Genomic DNA, 26,217 nt, shown 5'->3' with positions numbered 1-26,217 from the left:
CCGCGCGGGCGCCCCTGCAGGCCGCGGCGGGCACAGCGGCCGGAAGAGCCCGAGCCTCTGCCACCGTGTCCGCCGCCGCCGCCGCCCGCCGAGCTCCGCCGGCCCCGAGTCCCAGCCGAGTGTCCTCGGAGCCGCCCGCCCGCCGCGGCCCCGCGCCTTCCGAGCCGCGCCTCCCGCTCCCCCTCCGCCCTCCGCTCCCCGCCCGGGCCCGCCCGCACCCGCCTTCACTCTGGAGCGGCCCGGGCAGCCGCAGCAGGGGCGGCGGCGGCGCATCGAGGAGCTCTCCAGGTCGTCCCGGGAGAGGCTGCTGCAGTCCCGGGACAGGATGTTTTCCAAGCTCACGTCCATCCTGCAGCACGCCGTGGAGGCGGTGAGGCCCGCGTGGGGGCGGGGAGGGACGGCGGATCCGGCTGCGGGCGCGGGGGGGCTGTGGGAGGCCTGCGCGCTCGCCCGCTCGCCCGCCCGCCCGCCGGGCACCGGGCGGCTCCCGGGGCCTCCTGGCCGTTAGCCTCGGGGCCCGAGTGGCCAGCCCCGCGCCACACAATGGAACGGCGGGGCCCGTGGGCTGGGCTTGCTTCGGCTTTGGTGCGGGTGGGAGAGCCCGGGTGACGCCGGTACCGGCGCTGGCTTGCTCCGGCCCGACCCGGCCCGGCCCGGCGGCCCACCTCGGCAGGACCTGGGTGATGGATCTGCAGGAGTTTGTAGGTCCGCGATCGCCCAGCTCACACCATCTGTTTCCCTTTTATTTTCTAATAATGCGCTTCCCGGACGCTCTTGGCGCAGCCTGCAACCGCTGTACTTTGAGGCTGGTCTTGAAACGGCACACGGGGAGGGACATTACTCAAACCTCCTAACAGACCCCCCCCCCCAAGAACCTAAAAGAGAGAACGCCTTGCTCAACACAGCCCGTTGCTTTATTTTACTTGCTCGTTTTGGGGTTGAGTATTGCCGTGTGTGAAGAAACTTGCTGTGTTCACCTTAAAAAGAAAATGACATTTTGTTTACATGTTGACAATGACTTAATAATAGTATTTTCAACTTCAAATGAGTTTTTAAAGGAAAAAAACAAGCACCACGGTGGATGGTAAGGGTCAGCTAACAAAATGAGAGTTGTAAATTTCGGCTATGGAGACAAAACTTTAATACAAGTGCCAGTTATGTAGTGCAAGGAATAGTTTTTTTTTTTGTTTTGTTTTTCCCCCCTCCCCCCTTGGTGACACAGCAAACCAGGAAAGAAAGGGGTGAGGAGCAGTGTTGACATATGGGTAGAGGGGACAGGGCTTTAAGACACAGTTTTTACTTTGCCTGCTTATATAGAGTCAGCCGGCAGAAGCATTTGTAAGATAATTTAGGAGTTTTAACAACCGTTGTGTTGATATTTTGAATTATACTTAAAAGAATCATCAAACAGTATAATGATAAATAAGAGATAATTAGAAGTAAATTATGTGGATTAAACCCTGGGGCCTGTCATGTTCTGGGCAAAAGTTCTCACACTGATTTTTATTTTATTCTGTTTTATTTTTTGAGATCCAGTGTTACCAAGTTTCCCCGGCTGGCCTTGAACTTCTTGGCTTAGCTTCTAGAATGTTAAGTTCTAGGCATGTCACCAAACCTATCTAGGGTTTTTGGTTTATAGACTTGTTTTTGTCCTAAGGCCTGTGTTTTCTGTTGTTGTAATCTTTTTATAATTGCATGTATCATTAACATCTACCAAATTACCTGAGTGAGACTCAGCGATAATCAGTGTCTTTGTCTTGGTTGGGTCAGTGAGGAGAATGAGTTCACTAGGTTCACCTAGTCCAAGGAGTAAATGTCAAGTTCATTTGCTCAGTGCTGGTTTCTAAGCTGTCCTGCCATCCACACAGTTTACCAAGAGAAAGTACATCTTCTGAAATCTGATTGGTTCCTCTTTGCTTTTGTTGTTGTTGTTGTTGTTGAGATAGGGTCTCATGTAGCTCCAGGCTGGCCCTGACCCAATCACTTTCATATTCACATGACTTTTTAAAGAAGGAAAAAAAAAAACATTGATTTTTAGGGTCAACTAACAAAATTAGAGTTGTAAATTTGTAAATATTCCTGCCTTTATCTCCCAAGGGCTGGGATTATAGACTTGATCCCTCATCCCTTGAAGAATATTTTTTTTTTGATGCCCCCTTCACCATTCTCCTGAGAAAAACTCCTAGATAATGATAAATAAGCCGTCCTTTGGCAGTTGAATGTTTTTCATAACCAAGATTAGTTCCTGGTTATGTTGACCTTTTTTTTTTTTTTTTATCCATAAACAAGTCTTCCCATCCCTTAATTATGTTCTGATGCAGCATTCCAATGAGGAGACTCATCTGGGTTTGCAGACTTGGGAGGGGACCCAGGCCTGCAGGTGACTGGACAGCTTTTCCGTTGACATTGTGTGTGTCTTCAGAGCCATGCCATCCTATGTTGCCTTTTAGCATGGTCTAAGTGCCCATTTTCAGTCACATAAGCCTTCTGTTTTTTATTTTTTTAAGGTTGATCAGACATATATTCATCTAGATGAGGTTAGGAAAGGAGTTTGGGGTTTTTGTTTTGTTTTTGAGTCAAGGTCCCCTGACAGGCCTCAAACTTGCTAAGTAACCAGAGATAACCTTGAACTCCTGACCTTTCTGTCCCAGCCCTTCAAGAGCTGGACCACAAGCTGGTGGTGTTTTGTTTTCTGTTTAGTTTCTTGTGTGTACTTGATTAGGAGAAATCTGAGAACATCTTTCCCTTTCACCATGTGAGTCCTGGGGAATTAAACACAGGTGGTCAGACACCACCAAGTGTCTTTGACTGTTGGCCCATCTCAGTACCTACCCCTTTTAAGGCTTTTTTTTTTAACCTTTTTAGATTTACTTTATTTCATGTGTATGAGTGTTTTGCTTGCATGTATGTATATGAACCGAGTGTATGCTATGTGGAGGTCAGAAAAAGGATCCTGAAGTTCCTGGAACCTCAGGAGCTGGAAGCCAAAGGGCTGAGAATTCAAGGCCAGCTACATAGTGAGTTTGAAGCCAGCTAGTACTACGAGAGACCCTGTCTCAAACAAAAACAAACAACACAAAGACAAAATAGGTTTGGGGTTGAAAAGGGCACTCTAAAAGATCTTTTAGAATGTACATTTTGTCGGAGGCTTTTAAAGCAGAGGTGGTAGCTGGAAGGTCTTGTCCAGTTTGTTGGTGGAGATTCTTTTGTGTATTGTACATGTGGACAAAGTCCAGGTTTCTAGCAAAAAGCACCATTACCTAAGGCAAGTCAGCTAACTGGTGTTTTGGTCTCTGATGGGAGTATGAGCCAAAGGGGAAATCTGAATGAGAATTTAATACTGCTTTAGGCTGGATATGATGGGGGTGGCACACACCTGTAATCCCAGCTCTCAGGCAGCAGAGGCAGGAGGATTTCAAGTTCAAGGCCTACCTGGAATATATAGTGAGACCCTGCTGCAATATTTAAAAAAAAAAAAAAAGGGCTGGGGGTGTGGCCTGATGGTGGAGTGCTTGCTTCGGCCTTGGTTTGAGCACTAGTTCCACCGATGAATAGAGACTCACTAGTGTGGGTGGCCAGGGCAATGCTGGACTGCACGGCTACTTATCAAATGCCAGTAACTGGTGGGCCACCCATTCTTCATGGAATGAATATTTTGGTGCTGTTTGGGCACCATCACTGAGTTGAAGCCAGGAGTCTAAATGATTAAAAAGATGGTACCACCCCAGCCCTTGTCCAGGTCCAGCATTTAAGCAGAGGTAAAGTTGGAGTCAGGGCTAGCAGGAAGCCTCAGAGTGTCGGCACTTCAGAGTGAAGAGGGGGAGCTTCCTAGAGGAAGAGGTTCCAGATAAGAAAAGCAGGAAGTCCTAGGTGGGAGAACAGGAAGTCCCAGGTAGGAGAACAGGAAGTCAAGATCGGTGAACAGGAAGTCACAGATAGGTATCCTGGCAATTTAGGGTGGCTGTAGGTATGAGAGTTTTGAGAATTTACCTCCGAACACTAAAAAATTAAATTACGTCTCCTGCGGCTGATTCACACATCCATTTCAGAGGATGAGTTTTATGTAATGCTAACAGGTCATTTTCATGTAAGAGAAAAGGCAAGTTGACTGGAGTCTCTCAAAGTAAGAAACGTATTCATGTTTGAATGCGATGGTCTGAGTTATTAGCATTTCAGAACAGTTCGGCTGGTTCCCTCCTGCACTGGAGTAATAGCACCATCCCGCCTGGGATTTGATGGTATTCTAAGGCAAGGCTACCCTTACACTCCTGGCGGAGCCTCCAGTCTGGGGACTGCAGCGTGGTGCTGCTGGGCCAAAGCTGGAGGAAGATACTGTGTAACCACCTAAAGGAGAAATTGTTACTACATTACAACCGCAGTCTTCTCCTCCTGTCTGTCTCATTTTAGTCAATGTAACTCTGCAAAGCTAAGCAAAGCTTAGCTGCCTGCCTGACTCCTTCACAACACTGCACGTTCCTACTTTCTTCGCCAATCTCCGCACACAGACAAATGTAGGAAGGATCAGCTTTAGGAAGCTAACGATGGCTTGAAAGTCTTCAGTTCCGTTTTCTTTTCATAAATGTATTTCGCCTTGTGGATTGAGCTACTTAACATGTCTGCGACTGACCAGTAAGTTGCATAAGAGTTGAGAAATTGTGTTGACAGAGTTGTCAGCTTCAAGGTCACTAGCTGGGAAACCAAAGGTCAGCATGATACAAGTGCAAGTGTAGGAGGCTCTGACTGCAGGTCTTGTGGTGGGTGTCCCCAAACTGCGCTGTGAGACGCTGTGAATTTAGCCCAACACAAAACCATAGGCTTGAGACTTGATAAGGATGCGTGCACATATGTTCATGCGTGTTTATCCCTGTGTGTGCATGTTTGTGTGTGTACATATGTATACTCAGAAAAGCTGCACTCTCAAGTGTGAGCTTTGTACATGAGAGCAACTGGCTTCTTGATGAAGGGCTGGGCACGCTTGGCGCTTCAGTTTAGCGGTCAGCCTCCAGCACTGCACCTCCTGTAGCTAGCTGTACTTCCGATGGGTGCCCCTCCCTCTGCATTCAGCGTGCATTCCTAATGCTGGTCCTCTGCTTGCAGCAAGTGGCAGAAGGGCTGCAAATCTGGTCTTAAAACTTACGAAGTGCATTTCAAAGGTTGCAGTGTAACCCATTTGGTAGAATTTGGATTGATAATGGTTCGTGTAGTTATTTTGCTAAAAATATACACTGCCTGACCCAGGCTTACAAAGAAAACAGATGTACATCAGAAAACCATGGAAGGCAGGGAGAAGTTTAATCTGATTATGACGGCGTTGGCAGTGCTGTGTGTTTGCTGTGCTGACGTGTAAGCTGTTGACAGCCACTCATCACCCTTTCCCTTTCCCAAGTCCCAGGTACAGAGACCTCTGATTATCTGTCAGTGATGTGATTTTACAGTCACCTCTGTCAGGGGGTAATGGTGTTTTTTTTTGGTTTAGTCCCTTTTGAAGCCATGTGATAACAGACATGGGGGGGGGGTTGAATGCTGTAGTTTAATAATAGTATTTTTAAAGGTGTTTTTCTTAATAAATCGCTTTGCTTCGTTGGATTTAACTCATTTTGCTTTTATTTGATATCTGACATAAAGTCAAGTTTACCCTTATTTTGACGCTTCTCTTGCATTACAGACAAGTGTAATGTTGAAGTTTGCAGGAGACTTTAATGCCTCACTCTAAGTCTGGTCTTCTGTGTTTGTGTAGCTTGCACCATCTCTTCCGCTACAAGAAGATTTTGTTTATCACTGGAAGGCTATAACCCATTACTACATAGAAACTTCAGGTAAGGAACATCCGTGTCTATGATCTGCTTCAAGATGAGTTTTTCAGTTATTTTATTTTTAACTTTAAGCGATTTTACCTTTGCTTCTTCCTTTAGGGTCATTGTAAACATTCCCTTTGAAGTCTCCTGTGTTGGGCATTGTTCTAGGCGGTGTCTGGGAACTGAGTAGACAGTCTAACACACACAGCAGTCACAGAAGCTCTGCCCTGAAGGAGCGTATATACTGACTGGGAGGCACACAGTAAATGGAAACACCCATATCGTGTGTCAGCTAAGTGTTGAGGAGAAAAAAGCAGGCAGGATGGGGGTGGCAGTGTGTGTTTGGGTATGGGGTGAGCAGGTGGCTACTTCAGTCTAGACAAGACCTCGTAACCCGTCAGCCATGTTTGTCTGGAGTGGCCCTCACTGAGTGCTTTTTCCTGCTCAGCCAGCCAGCCTCTCACTGGTGTTCTTGAGGAAACCTTTTTGAATGGCACTGAGGAAAGATGATCAGTGATTAAGTTGAGGAGAAAATGGATAGAGAATGTGTAGACATAATGTTGCTTGCCCTCGTGAGGAGTGTTGTGTAAGGAAGACCTGAGAGGGGCAGAAGACCATACTGGGTATCTGCCTCAGTCACTCCTCCACCTTTTACAATCGGTCAGTCAGTCTCTCAGTCGCCCTCTCCCTTTGTCCTCCTCTGTCCCCTCCATCTCCCTCTGTCTCAGCCCTCCCAACTGCGTGCGTGCGTGCATGCATGCGTGCGTGCGTGCGTGCGTGTGTTATGAGTAAGCATGCCTTAGTATATATGTAGAGATCAGAACACAATTTTGTAGAGTTGGTTCTCTCCAGGGATTGAACTCGGGTCATCAGGCTGGTACAGCAAGCACCTTTGCCTGTGAGCCATCTTGTTGGCCCTCTCCGCCTTCCTTTTTGGGACACTGTCTCTTACTGAAGCTCACTGCCTGGCTAGGTTGACTGGACAGTGGCTCCCTGAGATCCACCCATCTTCTTCTTCCCCAAACGACTGGGGTCACAGACACAGCCACCTCACCTGATGTTCATGTGGGTGTTGGAATTTGAACCACCTCCCCAACACTGCCCCGTCCCCTTGTTGTAATTCCTTCAGAAGATGGAAGGTGTTGGGATGGGAATAGCTCGGCAGTAGAGCACCCTCCTGGCATGGGTTAGGCGCTGGCTTCTAGCACCAGCATTTTAAAAAAGAGACGGATAGAGGGAGGGACAGAAGGATGTAAGATAGGTTTCAGAGAATCCAGAGGAGGAAAAGGCAGATATCAGAGTAAGTCGGGGTGGTTGGAGAGCATCATGCAGTAGGAAAGATAGAAAGTAGGGACTTGGCCTCTGGAGGCCAGTGGACAGTCTGCCCATGGAAACACAGCAGAGAGCAGAGGAGCCAGGAGTTGGCTCTGCATGGTCCTTACAACTTACCTCCTGGTAGCTTCTGTTCTAATCAGTGAGCAGCAGATTATGGGGAGATTAGCGCAAGGATTAGCAAACTGTATATATGTTGGCCCTTCTAGGCCACATAGTCTCCTTTGTGTCTGTCCTTTGTGCTGCTGAGATGCAAAAGCAGCCACCTGCAAAACATAAGGAACGGGTGTTCCTTGGTGTCACCTAATGGTGTTTGTAAGAAACCGAGGCCGGGCGTCACATGTCCCATGTGCTGTGTTTGGCCACCTGCTCCTCCGAGGACCGTGCAGTCATAGTAGCGGATCTGCAGATCAGACAAGAGTGAGAAATGAGAGTGGCTGTTTGGCAAACCAGTGAGGTCAGAAGTAATCCATGCAGGACAAGAAGCCCTGCGTAGCTCTACAGTGAGTGAAGGCTGGGTGGGGTGTGGCACCTTCAGATGTAAAGTAAGTTTACGAGCTCTGAGAGTGTCTCATGTTCAGCGGCTGACCTGCAGAGGGTTTTTTGGTTTTTGTTTTTGAGAGGAGCCACCTTTTAATATTACTGCTAGCTTTGTGATTGATTTCTTTTAACCCTCTTTGGGCTTTAAGGAAATGCATTCTTGCTTTGAAGGGTTTTTGTCTCTAGTAGCAGAAGCGAGTGTGCACATTATCTGGGGAGAGACAGATGCTGAGTCTGGTAGAGTCTTGGGATAGACAGAGGGTGGAGCGAAAGGGATTCAGAAGGAGCAGGGTCTGACCTGGGCTCTAAGTGAGCCGAGCTCTGTGTAGGAGAGCAGGAGGAACTGCCAGCAGAAGTCTGTTCAGGGGGCACAGGAACAATAATCATTTAGGAGACAGAATCAGGTCTTCCCTTTCAGAGGCCATTTCTAAATGACAATAGAGGAGTATTCACCGACAAGATACACAGTGGATCACAGTTGGGATATTCTGTTTCTAACAAAGACAGCCACATTGTGACCACACCTCAGGTGTGTGGTTTAGAACTCTGTTCAGTTTGGAGTTGGAACAGGGGTGGAGGGATTGGATAATGTAGTTGTACACAAGAAGCCTAAGAAGTTTTTCAAGGGTTTGATGATGATTTTTCTGTTGTTTAGATGATAAAGCCCCAGTGACTGATACGAACATTCCTTCCCACCTGGATCAGATGTTAGACATACTGGTCCAAGAAGAAAATGAGCGAGAATCTGGAGAGACGGGGCCATGTATGGAATACCTGCTCCACCATAAGATCTTGGAAACATTATACACCTTAGGGAAAGCCGACGTAAGTCCCTGACCCACCCTATGTAATGCAGGCAAAGCTCCAGTTCAGGTATAGAGATAGGAATGGCAGCTGGTGGTGCTTGGCCTAAGATTGAGGACATGGGGGATTTGTGTGTTCTGTGCAGCCGGGCCATCCATAGAGAGAGCAGAGCTACCAGAGCTCAGGATCACACTCCCGCTTAGCTGCTTAGAACCCTGGGGTGACATTTGTGAACATAAACTCAAGTACATGTGCTCACAGTCAGAGGGGATGAGAACGACAAGACCGTTGTGCTGTACGAGGCCGGGGCACTAAAAAGATCGTGCTTGGCTATTCTGATACTCACTGAATCATCATGGTGGGTGCAGTGCAAATTTTAAGCATAATGAAGTTTGAAAAATCTTTGCAAATCTGATATTATACCAGAAATAGTGTTTTTGCCACAGAGCTTCAAATTCATGTATCCTTAGCTACAGGGGTTATGTTCTGAGAATGTGTCGGCTGGCTTTGTCATGGTGTGGACACCATAGTATTTACAAGCTCCACGATGCTGCCCACTGCACACTCTGGTGTGACCTGCGTTGTTGGAACTGCAGTTTGGGTGGCTGGAAGTGATTGTAGGACCCTCCTCCACCTCAGAAACACAGTGGTTCTGTGAATTTCTGTAAGGTGAAAACTAAAATGAAATGATAGTCATTTTAATACCACATGATTGTAAATCATATCAAAGACAATTTTTTAAGAAAGCCTGTAGTACCCCCAATTTATTTGAGTTCAGTACACCCTTTTCTAAGGAGAGAATCTGCCCTCATAACATGAACCTCGCCATGCTCCCCACCCCCACCCTTTGGAGTGAAGGGTTTTACACCAACGAATTGAATTAGTTTGATGTTTCAGCAAGATGGTAGTAACTATACCGCCAGTAAATTTATTTTTGATACAAGTGATTATAAATATCACTAGCATTTTATCTGAATAAAGATTACATTTTAGGTTGTTTGTAGATAGCAGTCTGTGATGACCCTGTGGCATACATGTCTCATGACTGTGTAGCTGTGTGTCGGCAGTGTCACCCACTTTATTACAGAACATACGACTTGGCTGACTCATGTCCCTGTATCTTTGCAGTTAGCTTAAAGGAGTCAGTGCACAAGCTCCCCTTGTATTAATGTCTTTGTATTAGTTACGACAAGATATGTCCTTGGTCTGTCAAGGAGTCTGCTCTCATAGGCCCGTATTGTCTCAGCAGTCACCAGTCTGGTGGTGCCTGAAGCATGCTAGTCTCAATAGTGTATGCTCGCCCTGGCTTGTGATCACCTGAGACTGTGCTCCTGTGTGCTGTGGTATGGTCTCAGGTGTATAGTTGTGTTTCTAGAATGCCAGTCATGACTATTAATGGAAAATTTCATTAGGGCAAAGTCATTACCTGGTAACCGGCATTGACTTTGAGGGGGGCTATGTTGACAGACCTTGTCTGTCCTGCTGTGAACATCTGTGTGTGTTATCTGTCCTGTGCTCAGTGTCCTCCAGGGATGAAGCAGCAGGTTTTACTGTTCTACACCAAGCTTCTGGGAAGAATCCGGCAGCCCCTGCTTCCACACATCAATGTCCACAGGCCTGTGCAGGTACCACCTCCCCGACTTCAAATTAAAAGCACATTGAGTTCCTACACAAGTCATTTTGAATTGTTTTTCTAGAAGTAAAAATAATGGAGGAAATTATTCTAATAGCATGAAAATTAGCAAACATTTGGGTTTTCTTCTGTCTGTCTATCTATATTTCTCTGTAAAATTATATACATTTTCTTTTTACTTTACCTCCATAATATCACAGAGAGAGTTTTAAAGTTTAAACATTTTGACAGAAATTAATCCGACTCTGTGGTGAGGTCCTTGCAACGCCGACAGAAAACGAAGAGATTCAGTTCCTCTGCACTGTGTGTGCCAAGCTGAAACAGGACCCCTACTTGGTTAACTTTTTTCTGGAGGTAAGCCACACTCCTCAGGCTTGCAGCTCCTCAGGAGCAATTCAGGTCTGCAAGTTCTGCCTACCAGTAGTTTTCATTTGAGATCTTTGTTTATTTCAACTTGAAATCACCATGGAACGAGAATTTCAAGGAATGCAGCTGAGCCAGACATACTCTGATCTGGGGAGTGGTGGGGGAAGGACAGACAGCAGGTGCAGAGGTGAGCAGGGCTGTACAGAGTCTTGCGTTACCAGCAGCTCTGTTTCCTGTTGGGTGGCTGCAGTATTTGTATTATTTTTATAGCCATGGTCAAGATATGGTCTGTTTTTAATTGATATTTTAAATTTTACTTACACCTTTAAAAAGGGAAATAAAGTATGTTCGCTTTCTGCTTTTGTTTACTTACTTTATCCCTTGGATCTTTTTTCTTTTAGATTTTTTAAAATGTAAACATATCTCTTGTGTATGTTTGTGTCTGTGTATGTGTGTGTGTATCTGTGTGTGTGTGTGTGTGTGTGTGTGTGTGAGAGAGAGAGAGAGAGAGAGAGAGAGAGAGAGACAGACAGACAGACAGACAGACAGACAGACAGACAGAGACAGACAGAGACAGAGTCTTTCACTGAACCTGGAGTTCACCAGTTAGGATGAACTGTCTGGCCATAAGCCCCAGGGATCTTATGTCTCTGCCTGCCCAGTGTGGGAGTTATAGGCTTACTCCACTGTGGTGGGTGCTGGGAACCTCAGCTGAGGCCCCTGTGTTTGGAGGTGAGCTTTTTAACATTGCCCCGGGGCCCTTTCCTTTTCTCAGCAGTGAAACCCTTGAGGGGTATCTTAGGGAGAGCAGCTCTGCTGTCAGCTCCTTCGGCAGCCCTGTGATGTGGGTGCCCACCATCTCGGTGTTATGAGGTTCTTAGTGTTTGCCATTCTAATGTATTGTTTTTGTCTTCTGTTGTTGAACAATTTTGAGTTCCTGTCTGCAGTGTTCCTGGAGGCTGGCAGGCAGCTCAGCTGCAAAATTGCATGAGTTTAATTCTGTGTGTAGCACTAGGACCATGAAATGCCTGTTTTCTGTTAATATGTGCCATTATTATCTTTTTAACAGTTCTGTTAGTCAAGAATTGGGATTGCTAAACATATGTTACTTAGGCCACGTTATAGTTCATTCGTTCTTAATGTATTTTATGAAAAATAAGTTAGTTTGGCTGCCTATGAGATTTCTTCACCGTGCTTGTGTTTTGAGACAGGATCTCACTATCTCACTATGTGACCCAGGCTGGCCCGAACTTGTGTAGACCAGGCTAGCCTTGAACTTGGGGTACTCTTTCCACCTCTGCTGGCATGTGCAGCTGGTATTCATTTTTGAGCTAGGATTTCACTCTGTAGCCCAGGTTGGCCTAGAATTCTCAGTTTAGCTGAGGTATGTGTGGAGGTCAGAGGACACGTTGTAGGAACCAGTTTGCTCCACTGTGGGGTCTTGGGAGTCAAACTCCGGTCACAAGGCTTGGAGTAAGTGCCTTCACCCCAAGCTGTCTCTTCAGCCTGTGGTCCTCTTTTGCAAAGCATCAGATGCTGTGGATTCTGTAGGCAGTTGGCAAGATGTTCACTGCATGGAGTTGTTTGGAGTGTGTGCCATGAGCTCGTCTGTCTCAAGACTGGGCTAGTGACACTCACACAGCCATGGCAATGGTTTCTGAGGACTGTGCTGGGGCGGGGGTCTGTGAATTTTTCAGCCTTCCCCATACCCAGTGATGAAGTCAGTGACAGGCCTGTGGTGAGACTGGTGTCAGGGGAGCTTTACCTCATGAATAACTTGATTTCTCTTCTATGTCAAATGGGAAGCAAGACATATTTGCCTTGAAACTGGTTAAGAGTCTTTGTGTGTGGATGTGGGGATCAGGTAAGCAAATGGAATCCTGAGACACAAATGAAAATGTCCTCAGAGTAGTTTATGTTTTCCTAAGCAGAGGTTAAGATTTTGGGAATCCTTAGAAAAAAGTTCTTACAAATTAAGGAGAATTTGAGGCCTCTGTGGAAATCTCAAGTCTGATGCTGGCAACCGCTGAACTTTGGAGGATTTGCACCCTCCCCTGGCAGGGTTAACATTGAGGTGATGTATCTGTAATAACTTAGTAACCAAAAAAGCTGCAGCTGGCATGAGTACTGGAGCTTTTCAGTAGTCAGGTAGCTGTCGCTAATGCCCTTCATTGTGTGGTCAGAGTCAAATGCTTGTAATTAGTGTGAGGAGTTGGTAACTTCATTGACTACGTCACATCTGAAATGTGGTTGAGTCTGTAGGTTTCCATTTGACGTAACACTTAGTACCACTTTAATTAGGCACCTGGAATGCTAGTCATAGGAAAATCCAAGCTGGGCCTCCGGCACGGGTCTCGTACACCAGCTGCTGGAAGGCCACTTATGCTAAGGCAGGATTGCCATGGGCTACAAAATAGGTTTAAGGTTAGCCTGAGCTACTAGATGAGGCCCTATTTCAAAATAAATAATTCAAGAAAGGATTGGAAGTTCAGCTCAGTGGTACAGCAACTTGCCAAGTATGTGTGGAGCCTCCACACATATCAGTGCCACCTCTGACCCCAAATCTTTTAGAGCTGGAGGCATAGCTGACGGGGGATGAAGAGAGCTTGTGTAGCCTGAGTGAGCGCTGGCCGTGATCCCCAGTATACCAGAAAGGAAGGAGGAGGCCATTGCTGTGTGATCTCTGGGTTTGGGCCCTCACTGTTTTGAACATGATCCTCAGAGACACACTCACCTTTTCAGAACAAGTCCAAGTCACTGGCTTCCAAAGCAACTCTGAGTGTCACCGCAGAAGACGCCTCCACTGTGTCAGCAGACAGCAGCCAGTGCCACCAGCCTCAGGAGCTGTCAGGAGCCACTGGGGCGGGGCACACAGAGTCGGAGGATGAGCACCCTCACTACATGGATGACCTGTCTGCAAGCTTGGACGACCTCAATGTCACCTCACTGCCAGAGGCCTCCGCCATTCCACCAAAGCAGGATTACAACCTAGTGAATTCTCTGTTGACCCTGACAAGGAGCCCTGTGAGTCACAGTCTTGCTCTCCACAACAAGTTTATTCTCCCCTTAGTGAGAAACACTGAATCCTTTCATGTTTGGTTCTGCAGATAACCGTGTGTTCTTCCTCAGGACGGTCGGATAGCCGTGAAGGCCTGCGAGGGCTTAATGCTCTTGGTGAGTCTGCCGGAGCCTGCGGCCGCCAAGTGCCTTGCTCAGAGCACCTGCTTGAGTGAGCTGCTGACCGGCAGACTCACCTCCCTGTACAAGGCCCTACCTCAGTCAGTGGATCCCTTAGACATTGAGACTGTGGAGGCCGTTAACTGGGGGTAAGCACTGCTCCGTTTCCCACAGGGTCCTCCTGTGTGCCTGCATTCTGCATTCCCTTCTGCTTTACAGTGACAGGATTGCATCCTTTTGAAAAGCTAGCTCTACTAAATGGAGTGTTTTCTTGAGACTCAAATTGTACTTGTCACTTAGGGGTGACAAAGTGGTGTGGCAACAGCCCAGGGATATGGAGTCCAGATCCTTTTATTTTGCCCATTATAAGGTTTATGTTGAGATCAATAACCGGTTGTTACATTAACAACAGAAATCTTTAGAAGAGGGATTTCCTTTTGTTTTGTTTTGTTTTGTTTTGTTTTTGAGACAGGGTCTCTGTTTGTAGCCTTGGCTGGCCTGGGGCTTGCTTTATAGACCAGGCTGGCCTCGAACTATAACTTCCCCTTGTCCTAGGGGCTGGGAGGTCCTGTGGCTGCACTGTGGACTCCCTGTTTCAGTTCTGCTTCTCAAACTCACCCACTTTATTCTCATTAGAAAATAGGATTTGGGGCCTAGAGAGTCAGCTCGAAGTTCAGAGCTCATACTGTTCTCCCAGAAGTCCAGAGTTTGGTTAACAGTATCTGCACAGGACAGCTTACAATTTCCTATAATTCTTACTCCAGGGATTTGCTCCATGAGAGCCTGCACTCACCCATACATCTCTACACAATACCCACAGGCACTGAAAATAAAAATCTTCAAAAAATACAAATTTTGTATAACATTTACAAATTGTTTTAGAATAAAAGCAACATTTAAAACTATTCACAAACATGCCCCCTTCTGGCAGCCTAATATCTTCATTGTTCTTAAAAATTGAATATTTATTTGAGAATTTCACACAGAATGTCTTGATCGTATTCGCCCCCTCTCCCCAGCTCCTCTGAGGTCCACCCCCGCCTTCCTCCAAATCCATTGAGTCCAGTTTGCAATCAGCCTAGTATTTTAATCTATTTACCTTTTGTCATTTTCCCCCAACGTCTACCCTTTGCTTTTGTCCTCCCACGCTGTGTTTTGCGTGAGTCCTTAGGCAGCCACACTTGTTAACGTCATGAGCACATGGCCTTTTAGGGAAGAAAAAGAGCAGCCGCCCTGGCAGCCCTTCTGTTCCCTTGCTCATCCACTGTCTCCTGGGTCAAGTCCCTGGCGATGGCAATGGGGCGGTATTCTGTATTAGCCTCTCCCACCTAAGGAGAGAGCTGTTGGGCATCTCCTATCCAGGTCTCCTCTGATCTCTGATTGGGGTCCAGCACCGCTCTGTGTATGGGACGAGTTCGTTCAGGGGCTGCCTTTCTCCTTGTAAACCAAAGGGCTGTGTGCGCACTGACCTGGCCTCAGTTTGCCCCTGTGTCATGCAGGTTGGACTCGTACAGCCATAAAGAAGATGCCTCGGCTTTCCCAGGGAAACGAGCCTTAATTTCATTTCTCTCCTGGTTTGATTATTGTGATCAGCTCATCAAGGAAGCACAAAAGGTTTGAATGCTTTACTGTTTGTGGGTCACTTTAAAATGTGTTTATGAAGTAAAACTTTCCAGAAGGGTCTTAATTGAGCCTTAATTGTCACAGTCAGTGCTTTGCACCACTCCCTAGGCAGCGTTGACTCCCCTCCAGCTTTCCCCTTGGGGAGATGTTAATTAAAGTTCCTGGGATTTCCCCCCCCCTGTTCCTTTTAGTTTGGGCAGAGTAGGTGGGATAAAAGCAAGTAGCTGCTCTTGCAGGGGACCCATGCTTGGCCCCCACGTCCCCATGGCTTCTAGTGAGAGTCAGGGTCTCCAGGCCCAAGTCCATTTACTGACGTTGATGGTGTGTTCCAGACTGCTGCTGTTGCTCTCGCCAAAGCCATCCATGAAAGGTTCTTCATCGGCGTTATGGAGCCTCAGCTGATGCAGACGTGAGTGCCCTCTCCCCTTACAGAAGTAACCACTGTCCCTGTCACTTCTCCCCTGACCGCCTGTCTGCCACACCTAGCTCCGAGATGGGGATCCTGTCGTCAACCGCTCTGCTGCACCGCATTGTTCGGCAAGTGACCTCGGACGTCCTGCTTCAGGAAATGGTGGTCTTCATCCTGGGAGAACAGAGGGAGCCAGAAACTCTGTCAGAGATAAGCAGGCATCCCCTAAGACATAGGTTAATCGAACATTGTGACCACATATCTGACGAGGTAAGCCATGCGTGACAGTGCTGGGCTTAGAGTCTTTGAAATGCTGTCTTTTAATGTACTTGAGATTAATTTGGTGGTGGTGGTGGTGGCGGCAGCATGCATCACGGTGCACATGTAGAGGTCAGAGGGCAGCTTGCAGGAGGCAGTTTTCTCCTCCACCATGTGTGTCCCAGGATGGAACTCAGGTGATCATCACCCTTGGTGTCAGCCCTGTTACCCACTGAGCCACCTCCCTGGCCTCTGCTTGTGAGTCTCTTCAAATGAGTCTCTTTATGTGGCTTTAACACCTGGCAGTCTGACTGGTGACACAGCAAAAAGGGTAACTGACTGGAGACTTTTTCCTTCGACTTTTGCCAACCTTGGTTTTCAGATAAGCATAATGACCCTGAGGATGTTTGAGCATCTTCTACAAAAACCCAACGAGCACATCCTTTACAACTTGGTCCTAAGAAACCTTGAAGAAAGAAACTATACGGAATACAAACCTTTATGCCCGGAAGACAAGGATGCAGTGGAGAATGGGCTGATGGCAGGAGCCCTGTAAGTGCCAGTGTGTCCCCAGACAGTGAGCGGGGTCCCTCCCGGGTAGTTTAACAGCTCCACATAAATCCCAGGAGATGCTAAATGCTCACTGAGCCCATTAAGAAAAGTAGCAATGAGCTCTGGAGATTGTTAGTGTAAAGTGGGAACTTGCATATTAAAATTACATTAGTCCTTATTCTTTGTATTAGAAAAGTTTTATAGTATTTCTCAGAAACTAGCAAAGAATCTTTTGGTTTAGAAAATGTCATAATAAATGTTGTTTTTTATACATCATTAAATTAAACTTAGAGATCTGGAGGAAGATCCATTATTTACTGACATTTCACCAGATAACACTCTGCCTAACCAAGAATGGATCAGTTCACCCCATGCCAGCCCAGACCATCCCAAAAATGATGGCAAGACAGAAGTCCATAAAATCGTCAACAGGTGAGCCACTGTGTGATTGGCTAGTTCTGAATCTGGCAGCTCTGCCCTTAGACCGTTACAGGAATGTCACTGCGAATTCAGTCTTTACAGGTGCCATTAGCTTGTTTTTCTCATTGTGTGGCAAATGACAGCAGGGGCCACAGTTGATGCCAGGAGAAAAGCCCAGCTCAATAGAGAAGTGGATTTCTCTCAGCCCATTCGTGGAGCACCTGGACAGTCTGTGTCTGCTCCTGGGGTTGACCTTTAGCACAGCAACGAAGGAAGGAAAGAATAATTGAAAAAGAAGTGATGGTTAAGTGTGCCAAGGTTCTAATAGAGACGACTTAGTATTACATAATTGCCAATTACAGCAACATTGCCAAGCACCAATTTGACAAACTGTGTTCACTAGATATGTATGTGTGCTAGGTGTTGAACTATTTTGGAATCTGGTTTTACATTTTTCTAAAATGTCTCTTCATGACAATTTTCTCTAGTGTCTTTGCTTTTAATGCTGTCAATGATATGCCTGGTCCTGGCAAGTGACATAAAATAATTGCATCTGGCTCAAATTTGAAATTACAGTCCATAAAAAAATCTCAAGTTCAGTTACTTAAAGCTAGTTTTTGAGATTAATAAATAAAGCAACCCATTATTGTGACAACAGTATTAAGTCTTTTTTAGGCTTCTGTTACATGTGGAGTTATTTTTTAATAAAACCTTTACTTAACAATCTGAGCTACCATTTATTAAAACAATGCACACTGTGATTTTTCAAATTTCTGTTTGCATTTGTATATAGCTGACTAAGCTTGCTGTGTAATTTGATGCTTAGTATGTACTGTAGTGGAGACTTCTCATTGTGGCCTTTTCCCTTTAAGTTTCCTCTGTTTAGTACCAGATGAAGCAAAGTCATCCTACCATGTTGAGGGCACTGGGTATGACACCTACCTCAGAGATGCTCATAGGCAGGTAAGAGACAAAGCTGACTGGTTTGGGGATAGGGGTGAGTGTAAAATGCGCACATTGCCCCTCCCATTACCTCATCCAGTTGACAGAAAGGAGGCAGCTCACCTGAGAAATAAGACGTCAATCTGCTGGTACCATCTATCATCCATGTATCCATCCATCCATCCATCCATGTATCCATCCATCCATCCATCCATCCATCCATGTATCCATCCATGTATCCATCCATCCATCCATCCATCTATCCATCCATCCATGTATCCATCCATCCATCCATGTATCCATCCATCCATCCATCCATGTATCCGTCCATCCATCCATCCATGTATCCGTCCATCCATCCATCCATGTATCCATCCATCCATCCATCTCTGTATCATCTATCTATCATCTATCTCTCTATCATCTATATCTGTGTCTATATCTGTCTGTCTATCTATGTCTGTCTGTCTATCTACCTACCTACCTACTTTTGATGTGGGGTCTCAGGTTAGCCAGGCTGGCCTTGAATTTTCTTAAGGCCTTACTCTCTTGCTTCCCTCTCCCAGGTGCCGGGTTACAGGTGTGTGCCACCATTGGTCTCCAGGACTAGTTTCTATCTCATGTTACCATATACTAAGACTTCATTAAACACCATAAGGAATGAATTATTAGAAAAATGAAAATAGATTTTTAAAAAACTCCCAATTATTGGCCAATATGAAACTGCCTAGTCAGATTACACAAGCTGTATGTGCTACCTCTCCCTTTTCCGTTCTGGTCACTGATGGTGGTCACAAGACTCTGAGGGTCAGCATTGGCCCTCAGAGCAGTGTTCCATCCTTTCATGGTGACGTGCCTAGTATCTGTACATTCTGAGAACAGTAAGTGCGCTTGGCACAAGATATCGTCCATCCATTCCATGTAACATTCCATGTAACACCTCAGACACAGTTGAGGCTTTGGCTCCCAAACTTGTCAATGTTCTCCAAGTCTGCCAGCATGGTGAATGAAGGATTCTGTCCCTTAAAGGAAGGGACTTAGCGGGTACTGGAGGTCAAATCCACCGTTTTTCTCCAGCCTCCATGTGCTCCTGGCATTGTAGTGTCCCCAGCATCTCCCAGTCAGGAGCTGAGCGGTCACTCCCTCCTGACACCTCAGGTGCAGTGACAGCCATGTGGTTCTTTATACGGTATCTGAGGACATTGTTTCTGTCTCATCCCCATCCGTTTCTGTCTAACACATTATCTGTAATGCTTTCCCCCAGTTCCGAGACTACTGTGCCATCTGTTTACGATGGGAGTGGCCTGGTGCCCCCAAACCACTGGAGAAGTGTGACTTAGAAGCAGCCTTCTTTGAAGGACATTTTTTGAAAGTTTTATTTGACAGAATGGGAAGAATTCTTGATCAGGTAACGCATCAGAAGATACTGATTTCACACTGGAGTGGCTGACTCATGAAGTAATCCTGGCTGATCCTATCTTTCTGTTAGATGACTGTCCACAGGCTGTGAATCCGCACAGTCAATGGCTGGCTCTGTGTGTGTGTGTGTGTGTGTGTGTGTGTGTGTGTGTGTGTGTGTGTGTCAAGTAGGAAAACATACTTTAAACTCAGTCCTTTACGGGAACTTCAGATTTCCTTTCCTTTGTCTTGTTTAAGGCAAGATTTTGAAAAAGGGTGACTCAAAGAAAAATCCCTGTGTTTATGAGTTCATAGTAAGTAAGAAAGCCTACAGTTGAACTTAAAGCCAGGAGCTGTGTTCTGGATACCTTAATAGAGTACAGGGGAAACTTGTGTTCATCCCCATGTCTGCTGTCTCCTGCCAGGTTCCCAGCCATTCTACTGAGTACCAGAGAGTTGGCAGTTGGTTTTCACTGTAGCCAGTGAATGGTAATAAAACAAGAGTCTATTGCACTTCTAAACTTGGTCCTGAGCACCTTGGCTGCCCCAGGCTGCCTTGCCTATCTTTTCTAGGTAGTTAGTTTTTGGTACACCAGTCCCTGTGTCTGTTTGGAAAGAGTGCTAGCAGGGGTGCATGGGCTCCATCGGAAGTTCTGACACCATTCTCTCTAATGCTGTTATCTATGGCCTGTAACAGCAATGAACAATTAAGTTCTAGGGTTGTGGTACTATGCCCAAGAGATGTCTGAGGAGCTGTTGAGTTATGGATAATAGGCCTAAAGTTACACTATGTTTAAAAGTCGATACACCTTCTTCGTTAGGACTTTGGGTCAATGTGTCCTCTGTGGTTCATAGTTAATACTACATCTGGCACACTGGCATCAGCCTACATAGAACAGCCATCTGCTGTCTTGCAGCTTTGTCTCCCTGTAGTCTGTGTCTGTTTTCTGTTTGTAAGTTTCAGCACTGTGCAGTAAATGCCCTGACTTCCATGGTAAGGCCTAATTTAGCTGCCTGTGTCTCCCTTGCAGAAGAGGCTGGGAGAGGCAGGGGAGCGGGAAGCCACATTGAAGTGTCCCGGAAGCACGAGATGAGTATTTGTGTTCTTGCTTCCTCGCAGCCGTATGACGTGAACCTGCAGGTGACCTCCGTGCTGTCCAGACTGTCTCTCTTCCCGCACCCACACATCCACGAGTACCTTCTGGATCCCTACGTGAGCTTGGCCTCTGGCTGCAGATCCCTCTTCTCGGTGATCGTCAGGGTGAGTTCATTAACGTCCTGTTCTCCGGGGTCCATCAGCTGCCTGGTCAGCATCCTATCTGATTGTGTGCAGTTAGTGTAAAGTCGAATGTGTCTCCTGCCTGCAGATAACTGCTCTTCTCTGAACCATCAGAGTTAAGAAAATTCATTTAAACTGTTGATACATGAACCAGAGAGACAGTTCAGGGGTTAAAAGCACCTGCTGTTTATAAGGCCCAGACTCCGTCTCCAGCGCCCACAGGGAGGCTCACAACCATCCCTAACTACAGTTCAGGGCATCCAATACCTTGTTCTGAAGTCTACAGGCCCCGAGCATGAATGTGGTATATATACATACATGTGGTAAATCTAAAATTGTCTTATCTATGTAGTGCGCACATGTGTGCGTGTGCATGGGCCCATGCATGCATATGTAGGTGTGTTTGGCCATGTGTGCTGCTGTGTTGGCCAGAGGTTGATGTCTGGTGTCTTCCACTTTAGTTTTTGAGGCCAGGTCTTCTGCTGAGCCCACAGCTCACCCTGTCAGCTGGGCAGCTGCCCAGTGTCCCCCACCAGTGCTGGAGTTACAGACATGCACCGCTGCTCCCAACTTCAGTGGGTGGGCTGGGGATCCGAACTCAGGTGCTCACGCTGGCCCAGCAAGCACCTCACCCACTGAGTCACCTCCCAACCCTGACATTTACGTTTTGAAGAGTCAATAGGAGTTGGTTGGTCAGAGATAATTGTGACGGGTAGGACGGCGCTTCTGTCTGAGAGCTGAACTCTTGCTTCTGATTGATGCAGGTTGTTGGAGACCTGATGGTTCGGATTCAGCGCATTCAAGACTTCACCCCCAAGCTTCTCCTGGTCAGAAAGCGACTGCTCGGTTTGGAGCCCGAAGGCCCCATGTGAGTCAGTCAGTGTTTTATATACTTTTCCAGAAATCAGACACAACTCAGCGTTGTGCTGTTACCCTGATTTACTGTCTGTCTTTTCCAGTATTGACCACGTCACATTGCTGGAGGGCGTGATTGTCTTAGAGGAGTTCTGCAAGGAGCTGGCGGCCATTGCCTTTGTGAAATACCATGCTTCCACCACACCCTGAGTGGACATCACCATGCTTCGGCCACAGTCACCCAGGTCTCTGGGAACCCGAGTTACTGTGTACATTTCATCCGAAAAACCCAGCCACGAGAGGACAGAAAGCCGTATAAATGAAGTTGCAATCCACGGTGTGGCTGCTGTTGGCGGAAGGGCCTGATGTCACTTCCCCTGGCTCTGTCACAGTCCTCTGTATAAACCACACGTTGTTGAAACCCGGGATGCAATCAGAACTTCAGGAGACAGCCTTTCCAGTGACTGAAAGCTGCAAAACTCCTGATGTCAGCTGAGCCTTTGCTGGTTTCTGTTATTTTAATATCCTTCCAGGCAGCAAAGCATTTTGACATTCTCTGGGACTCAAATGCTTATATTCTTTTGTATTAATAAGCAGCAAAAAAAAAAAAATCACTTATTTTATAACTTTTTAAGGGTAAGATTCTTATCATATAAAATATTTAAGAAAACTGTAAATGAGAAAAAAAAACATAGTTGAGGAACTACCAAAAGAATCTCTAGAAGATAAAACACACAGAGCGACATCACCTTCCTCAGCTTTTGTAAGATAACAATTTAATATGATAAAGAAAGTATTAATTAATATATATATATATATATTTTTTAAAGAAATGTTCTTTTACTCTTTTGTGCACATAGCCATGTTCGTGGTTTTCATGTGTGGTTCCCGGTTTATTTAAACTGTCATTTTTGCAGTGGCATTGGATTTATGCTCATCATTGGTAGTGTTTGCTAAAATGGTATTTTTAAAAGCTAATTAACACATCCTGGGTTGAGACCTCCCCCGTTCCCTCTCTGAGAATTGCTTTATGAAATTGCTTTATAATTGATTTTATTACTGAAGTGGTCGTGTCCAGGTGTGGACTGACTGGTAACTCTTAAGCAGCAATCAGAATGCCAAGGGCCTATTGATGTTTACATTTTTTCTCATTTTGTTCAGTCTTTTGTCTTCAGAATGTTCAGTTTACACCTTAAAGGATTTGAGGAAACTGAGAGTGTGTGTGTGTGAGAGAGAGTGCTCTGGATGCAGGAATGTCTAGGTTAGCCAAGTTGTAGGATGCAGCTGCAGGCCACCTTGTCTCTCTGTCTTGGTAGTCTTCAAGTGACTAGTGCAGGCACTCAGATATGGCCCTGAAGCTCACGTCCCTGTCCTTGAAGGGTTAAACAGCAGGCACTTTCCTGTCACTGTCAGGAGGCTTAGCTCTAGAGGGTCTGCCCCACCCCTCTGTGACATCACCAGACGTGGGTGCACAGCCACAGCTCATGGAGTGTTCTCAGAGCATGTTTGACACTTTGCCTATTTCTGATTCATGTCATAGTTCAGTTTTGCTACTTAGAAACAAAACACCAAAAGATATGAATGGCCTCAGTTCTAGAATGATCATCACTGTAAAAACAACCTCACATTTCTAGCGTGATGCAAATCTCTCTTTGCTCATTCGAGAAATCCGTTAAGTAAAACAGTGACAACAGGAGACAGTGGCTCCCTGCGTGGTTTTCCTTCTGTGGCTTTGAGTGATGAGAAATGGTTTGTTTTGTTGTATTTGTTGACCAGTTTGTGCAAGATTCACCACAACACCTCCATTTTTAGATGTTGCTACAGTCTACTGGGATGGAGGTAAATTTAAAACAAGGCATTGAGAGGTATCAGATATTTCTCCATGCGTTGCTAGTGCTCAGTAGGTATGGTAGCAATGAGGTTACCTCCCAGACCAAATACTCGCCCGCAGGACCTAGTGCTAATCCACGCAGACAGGCTCGCTAAAGCTTTAACTGTGGTGTGTGTGTGTGTGTGTGCTTGCTGCTTCTGAGAGTAGAGTTTTCTTAAGTTGTTGTAACCAGCTAGGTTGAGCCTGCTTCTCTTCCGAATTCTCTTCTCTTCTCTTCTCTTCTCTTCTCTTCTCTTCTCTTCTCTTCTCTTCTCTTCTCTTCTCTTCCATATTTAATTCAGACCTAGAGTCAGCACAAGTCATGGAACTAAGTTGATTTGTTAAGGAAACCAGGTGCTGCATCACCCCTCTCTCAGTCTCAGAGACCGGCTGTTTCCGGTTATCCACAGACTGTGGGTAGAAAGTACCACCTTAGCAAGTGGTTGCCATGGTGAGTTCCAAACTGAACTCTAGCCTGCTTCATGTTTGGATAAATAGGAAATAGGTGTGTACTTTTTTTGTTTGTTTGTTTTAAAAATACTTCCTAACAGTAGTCTTTGGGTTTATTTTCAGTAATGAGCCATTCTTCACTTGACAAAATCAGATTGTCATTGCCAATTTTTATTATAGTGTTCACGTCGTTAACTATGTAACATTCTCACAATGTATCTGTGCAATATGAAGCTATGAGTGGATTCATAGCTTTGTGGCTTACCTATATATTAATGTGTTTGTACATGAGTGTATATAAATGTGTGGGTGTATATAAATATGTGTGTATGGACCATATTTGGTCTATATATGTATATGGACCAAAACCCTTAGCTTGCTTACACTGTTGCTAGTGTAAAGATTGTTACAATTGATTTTACAGGGCACAAATTGTAGAATGACTTCATACTTTCATGGTAATGTCTCCATAAATTATTAACATTACTCTACAGTTACCATTTAGCTATTAAGTTTACTGTGTAACAGAAGAAGTTAACAGTGAAATGCTAAACCCACAGACTAGATGGTAATTGTAGATTTGGGGTTGTACAATAAAGTAAAATATGCATGTCATAGTGACACTTGCTATGTTAAAACGGATAATCCTACTTCTGCCCTGTAAAATATTGTCACTAATACTCTGTTGGCCTCCTGCCTTGTTTACATTAAACAGGATATTTGGTACATTCTTCTATGAACATAGTGTAGGTCACTGATGGTGGCCGCTGATGGAGGAGCTCTCAGATGACTGTGTGCCCGCCGCCCCTCTGGGGAGGGCGCGATCAGCTTCTGTGTTTGTGCTAACAGTGCATGCAGGACTAAGAGGGAAATCAACAAAATAAATCAATGTAACTGAAACAAAATACTGTCTAATATTCTTACAGAATTCTAACTGGAAGTATTTTCTCCACCACTAATCTGAAATCGTGATTCTTTCTACAATGCTATATTCATAATGCCCAGAAACTGGAAACAAACTAGATGTCCATCCACAGATAATGAACAATGAAAATGTTACATTTACACAATGGAGTGTTACCCATCCATTAAAAAAGTGAAATGAAATTAGCTGGTAAATGGACAGAACAGAAAAAGTTGTGAGGTAGCTCAGACCCAGAAAGACAAATATGGTGTGTATCCACTTATGTGGATGTTAGCTGTTAAGTCATTGGTAAGCACGCTACAATCCATATAACCACAGATGTTAAGTAGAGAGTAGGGGACTGGGGGGAGGGGGTATGGGTCTCTAGGAAGAGGAAATGTGATAAGTGGTTATGGTTGGGCAGGGAGTGGGGGGGACTGAAACAGGGAGGTTAAACAGGGAAGAAGTGGGGGAGGGATAGCTAAAATAAGGGTCTTTGAAGCTTGTATGGAAACTTAATACAGTAGAGGCTTCTGTTGCTGTAAGGTTTCTTGTCCTACCAGGTCCCCCTGCCCTTCTCAGCCCCAAATAAGCACACAGACACTTGATCAGTTATAAAACTGTTGGCTGGTGACTAGGGCTTATTAGCTAGCTCTGTCTTAATTATTAACCCATTTCTATTAATCAGTGTATTTCCACATAGTCTTGGACTACTGGAGAACGCATGGACCTGTTTCTCCTTTGCCTGGCTGGCTACATGGCGACTGTTCTGGTGGGCTCCCTCTGCCACCTTTCCCAGAATTCTCGTCTCCTAGTCCCATCTTTCTGCCTTACTTACCAACAGTGTTTTATTCATTGTTACGATAAATCTTTCCGCCAAAAGCCACCCAAACCCTACCGCCACGTGGATGGACAAAATAATAGAGACTTCTATTAAGTACAAATGCTGCTTGGCCAATGACTAGGATTTCTCATCTGCTAGCTCAGTCTTAATTATCATAAATCTATATATTTTATAAGACTTATCAGACACCTTCCATTGGTGTCCTCCCTTGCTGGTGGATCACATTGCGCTGCTGGAAGAAGAGCGGAGGGGAAAAGGGACCACTTCCTGTTTGTCCTTGCTTAAATATGAGTCTCCCTGCTATGTCATTTCCTGCCTGGATCGCCACTTTTCTACTACATTTCCCAGAATCCTCTTTGGCTCCTAGTCCCATCTAACTTGCTGCCTCATTGGCCAAACAGTACTTTATTCAATAATCAATAAGATAAACATAACACAGAAGTACATTCCTCATCAATTCATCAACCAATAAGAGAAACATACAGAAGGACATCCCCCATCGGACTTCCTAGAATATATATTTACGTGAAGGTGGTCTAAATCAAGTCAACAAATAATGGGGAAGACAGAGCCACAACTGGATGTTCCTCAAAGAGAACTAGTAGAGGGAATGGGTGACATCTAATTGAGTTGTTGGCCAAAGGGGTCCTGTGTGAATCCCGAAACAACTATTGCCAAGGCCATTGGTGGTTCTTGACAAAAAGATGGTAAAGCCCTATTGCTAAAGACAACACCTATACAACTCATTCAGCACCTGCCTAGGGCC

General features: G+C 45.7%; 1 protein-coding gene across 3 annotated transcripts; it reads left to right on the top strand.

Annotated features, from left to right (window-relative positions):
- The first annotated feature begins 88 nt into the window (after positions 1-88).
- On the top strand, positions 89-24,608 carry Fam160b1 (family with sequence similarity 160 member B1). 3 transcript variants are annotated; one of them, XM_027406898.2, is made up of 17 exons: positions 93-370; positions 5,738-5,816; positions 8,323-8,492; positions 9,992-10,096; positions 10,336-10,458; positions 13,213-13,494; positions 13,600-13,796; positions 15,147-15,261; positions 15,603-15,679; positions 15,757-15,949; positions 16,320-16,489; positions 16,781-16,921; positions 17,782-17,872; positions 19,116-19,259; positions 20,370-20,510; positions 21,293-21,396; positions 21,488-24,608. In XM_027406898.2, the coding sequence occupies exons 1-17, from the start codon at positions 326-328 to the stop codon at positions 21,591-21,593; spliced, it is 2,283 nt and encodes a 760-aa protein (XP_027262699.1). In that variant the 5' UTR covers positions 93-325; the 3' UTR covers positions 21,594-24,608. The 3 variants fall into 3 exon arrangements, with proteins under 3 accessions (XP_027262700.1, XP_027262699.1, XP_035297640.1); XM_035441749.1 differs by lacking the exon at positions 93-370 and adding an exon at positions 4,408-4,629; XM_027406899.2 differs by lacking the exons at positions 21,293-21,396; positions 21,488-24,608 and having other exon boundaries at positions 89-370; positions 20,281-20,404.
- The last annotated feature ends 1,609 nt before the right edge of the window (positions 24,609-26,217 follow it).

This window comes from Cricetulus griseus, chromosome 3, assembly GCF_003668045.3.
Source record: "Cricetulus griseus strain 17A/GY chromosome 3, alternate assembly CriGri-PICRH-1.0, whole genome shotgun sequence".
Taxonomy (NCBI): domain Eukaryota; kingdom Metazoa; phylum Chordata; class Mammalia; order Rodentia; family Cricetidae; genus Cricetulus; species Cricetulus griseus.
The sequence above is the reverse complement of the archived record's forward strand: the minus strand, read 5'-3'. Positions and strand labels throughout refer to the sequence as shown.

Excerpts from the sequence above, each read along its gene's own strand:
- Fam160b1 (XM_027406898.2), top strand. The coding sequence starts at position 326 with ATGTTTTCCAAGCTCACGTCCATCCTGCAGCACGCCGTGGAGGCG. Across the intron at positions 8,493-9,991 it reads ACACCTTAGGGAAAGCCGAC|TGTCCTCCAGGGATGAAGCA; the intron begins GTAAGTCCCTGA and ends TCCTGTGCTCAG. Across the intron at positions 15,262-15,602 it reads TCATCAAGGAAGCACAAAAG|ACTGCTGCTGTTGCTCTCGC; the intron begins GTTTGAATGCTT and ends GGTGTGTTCCAG.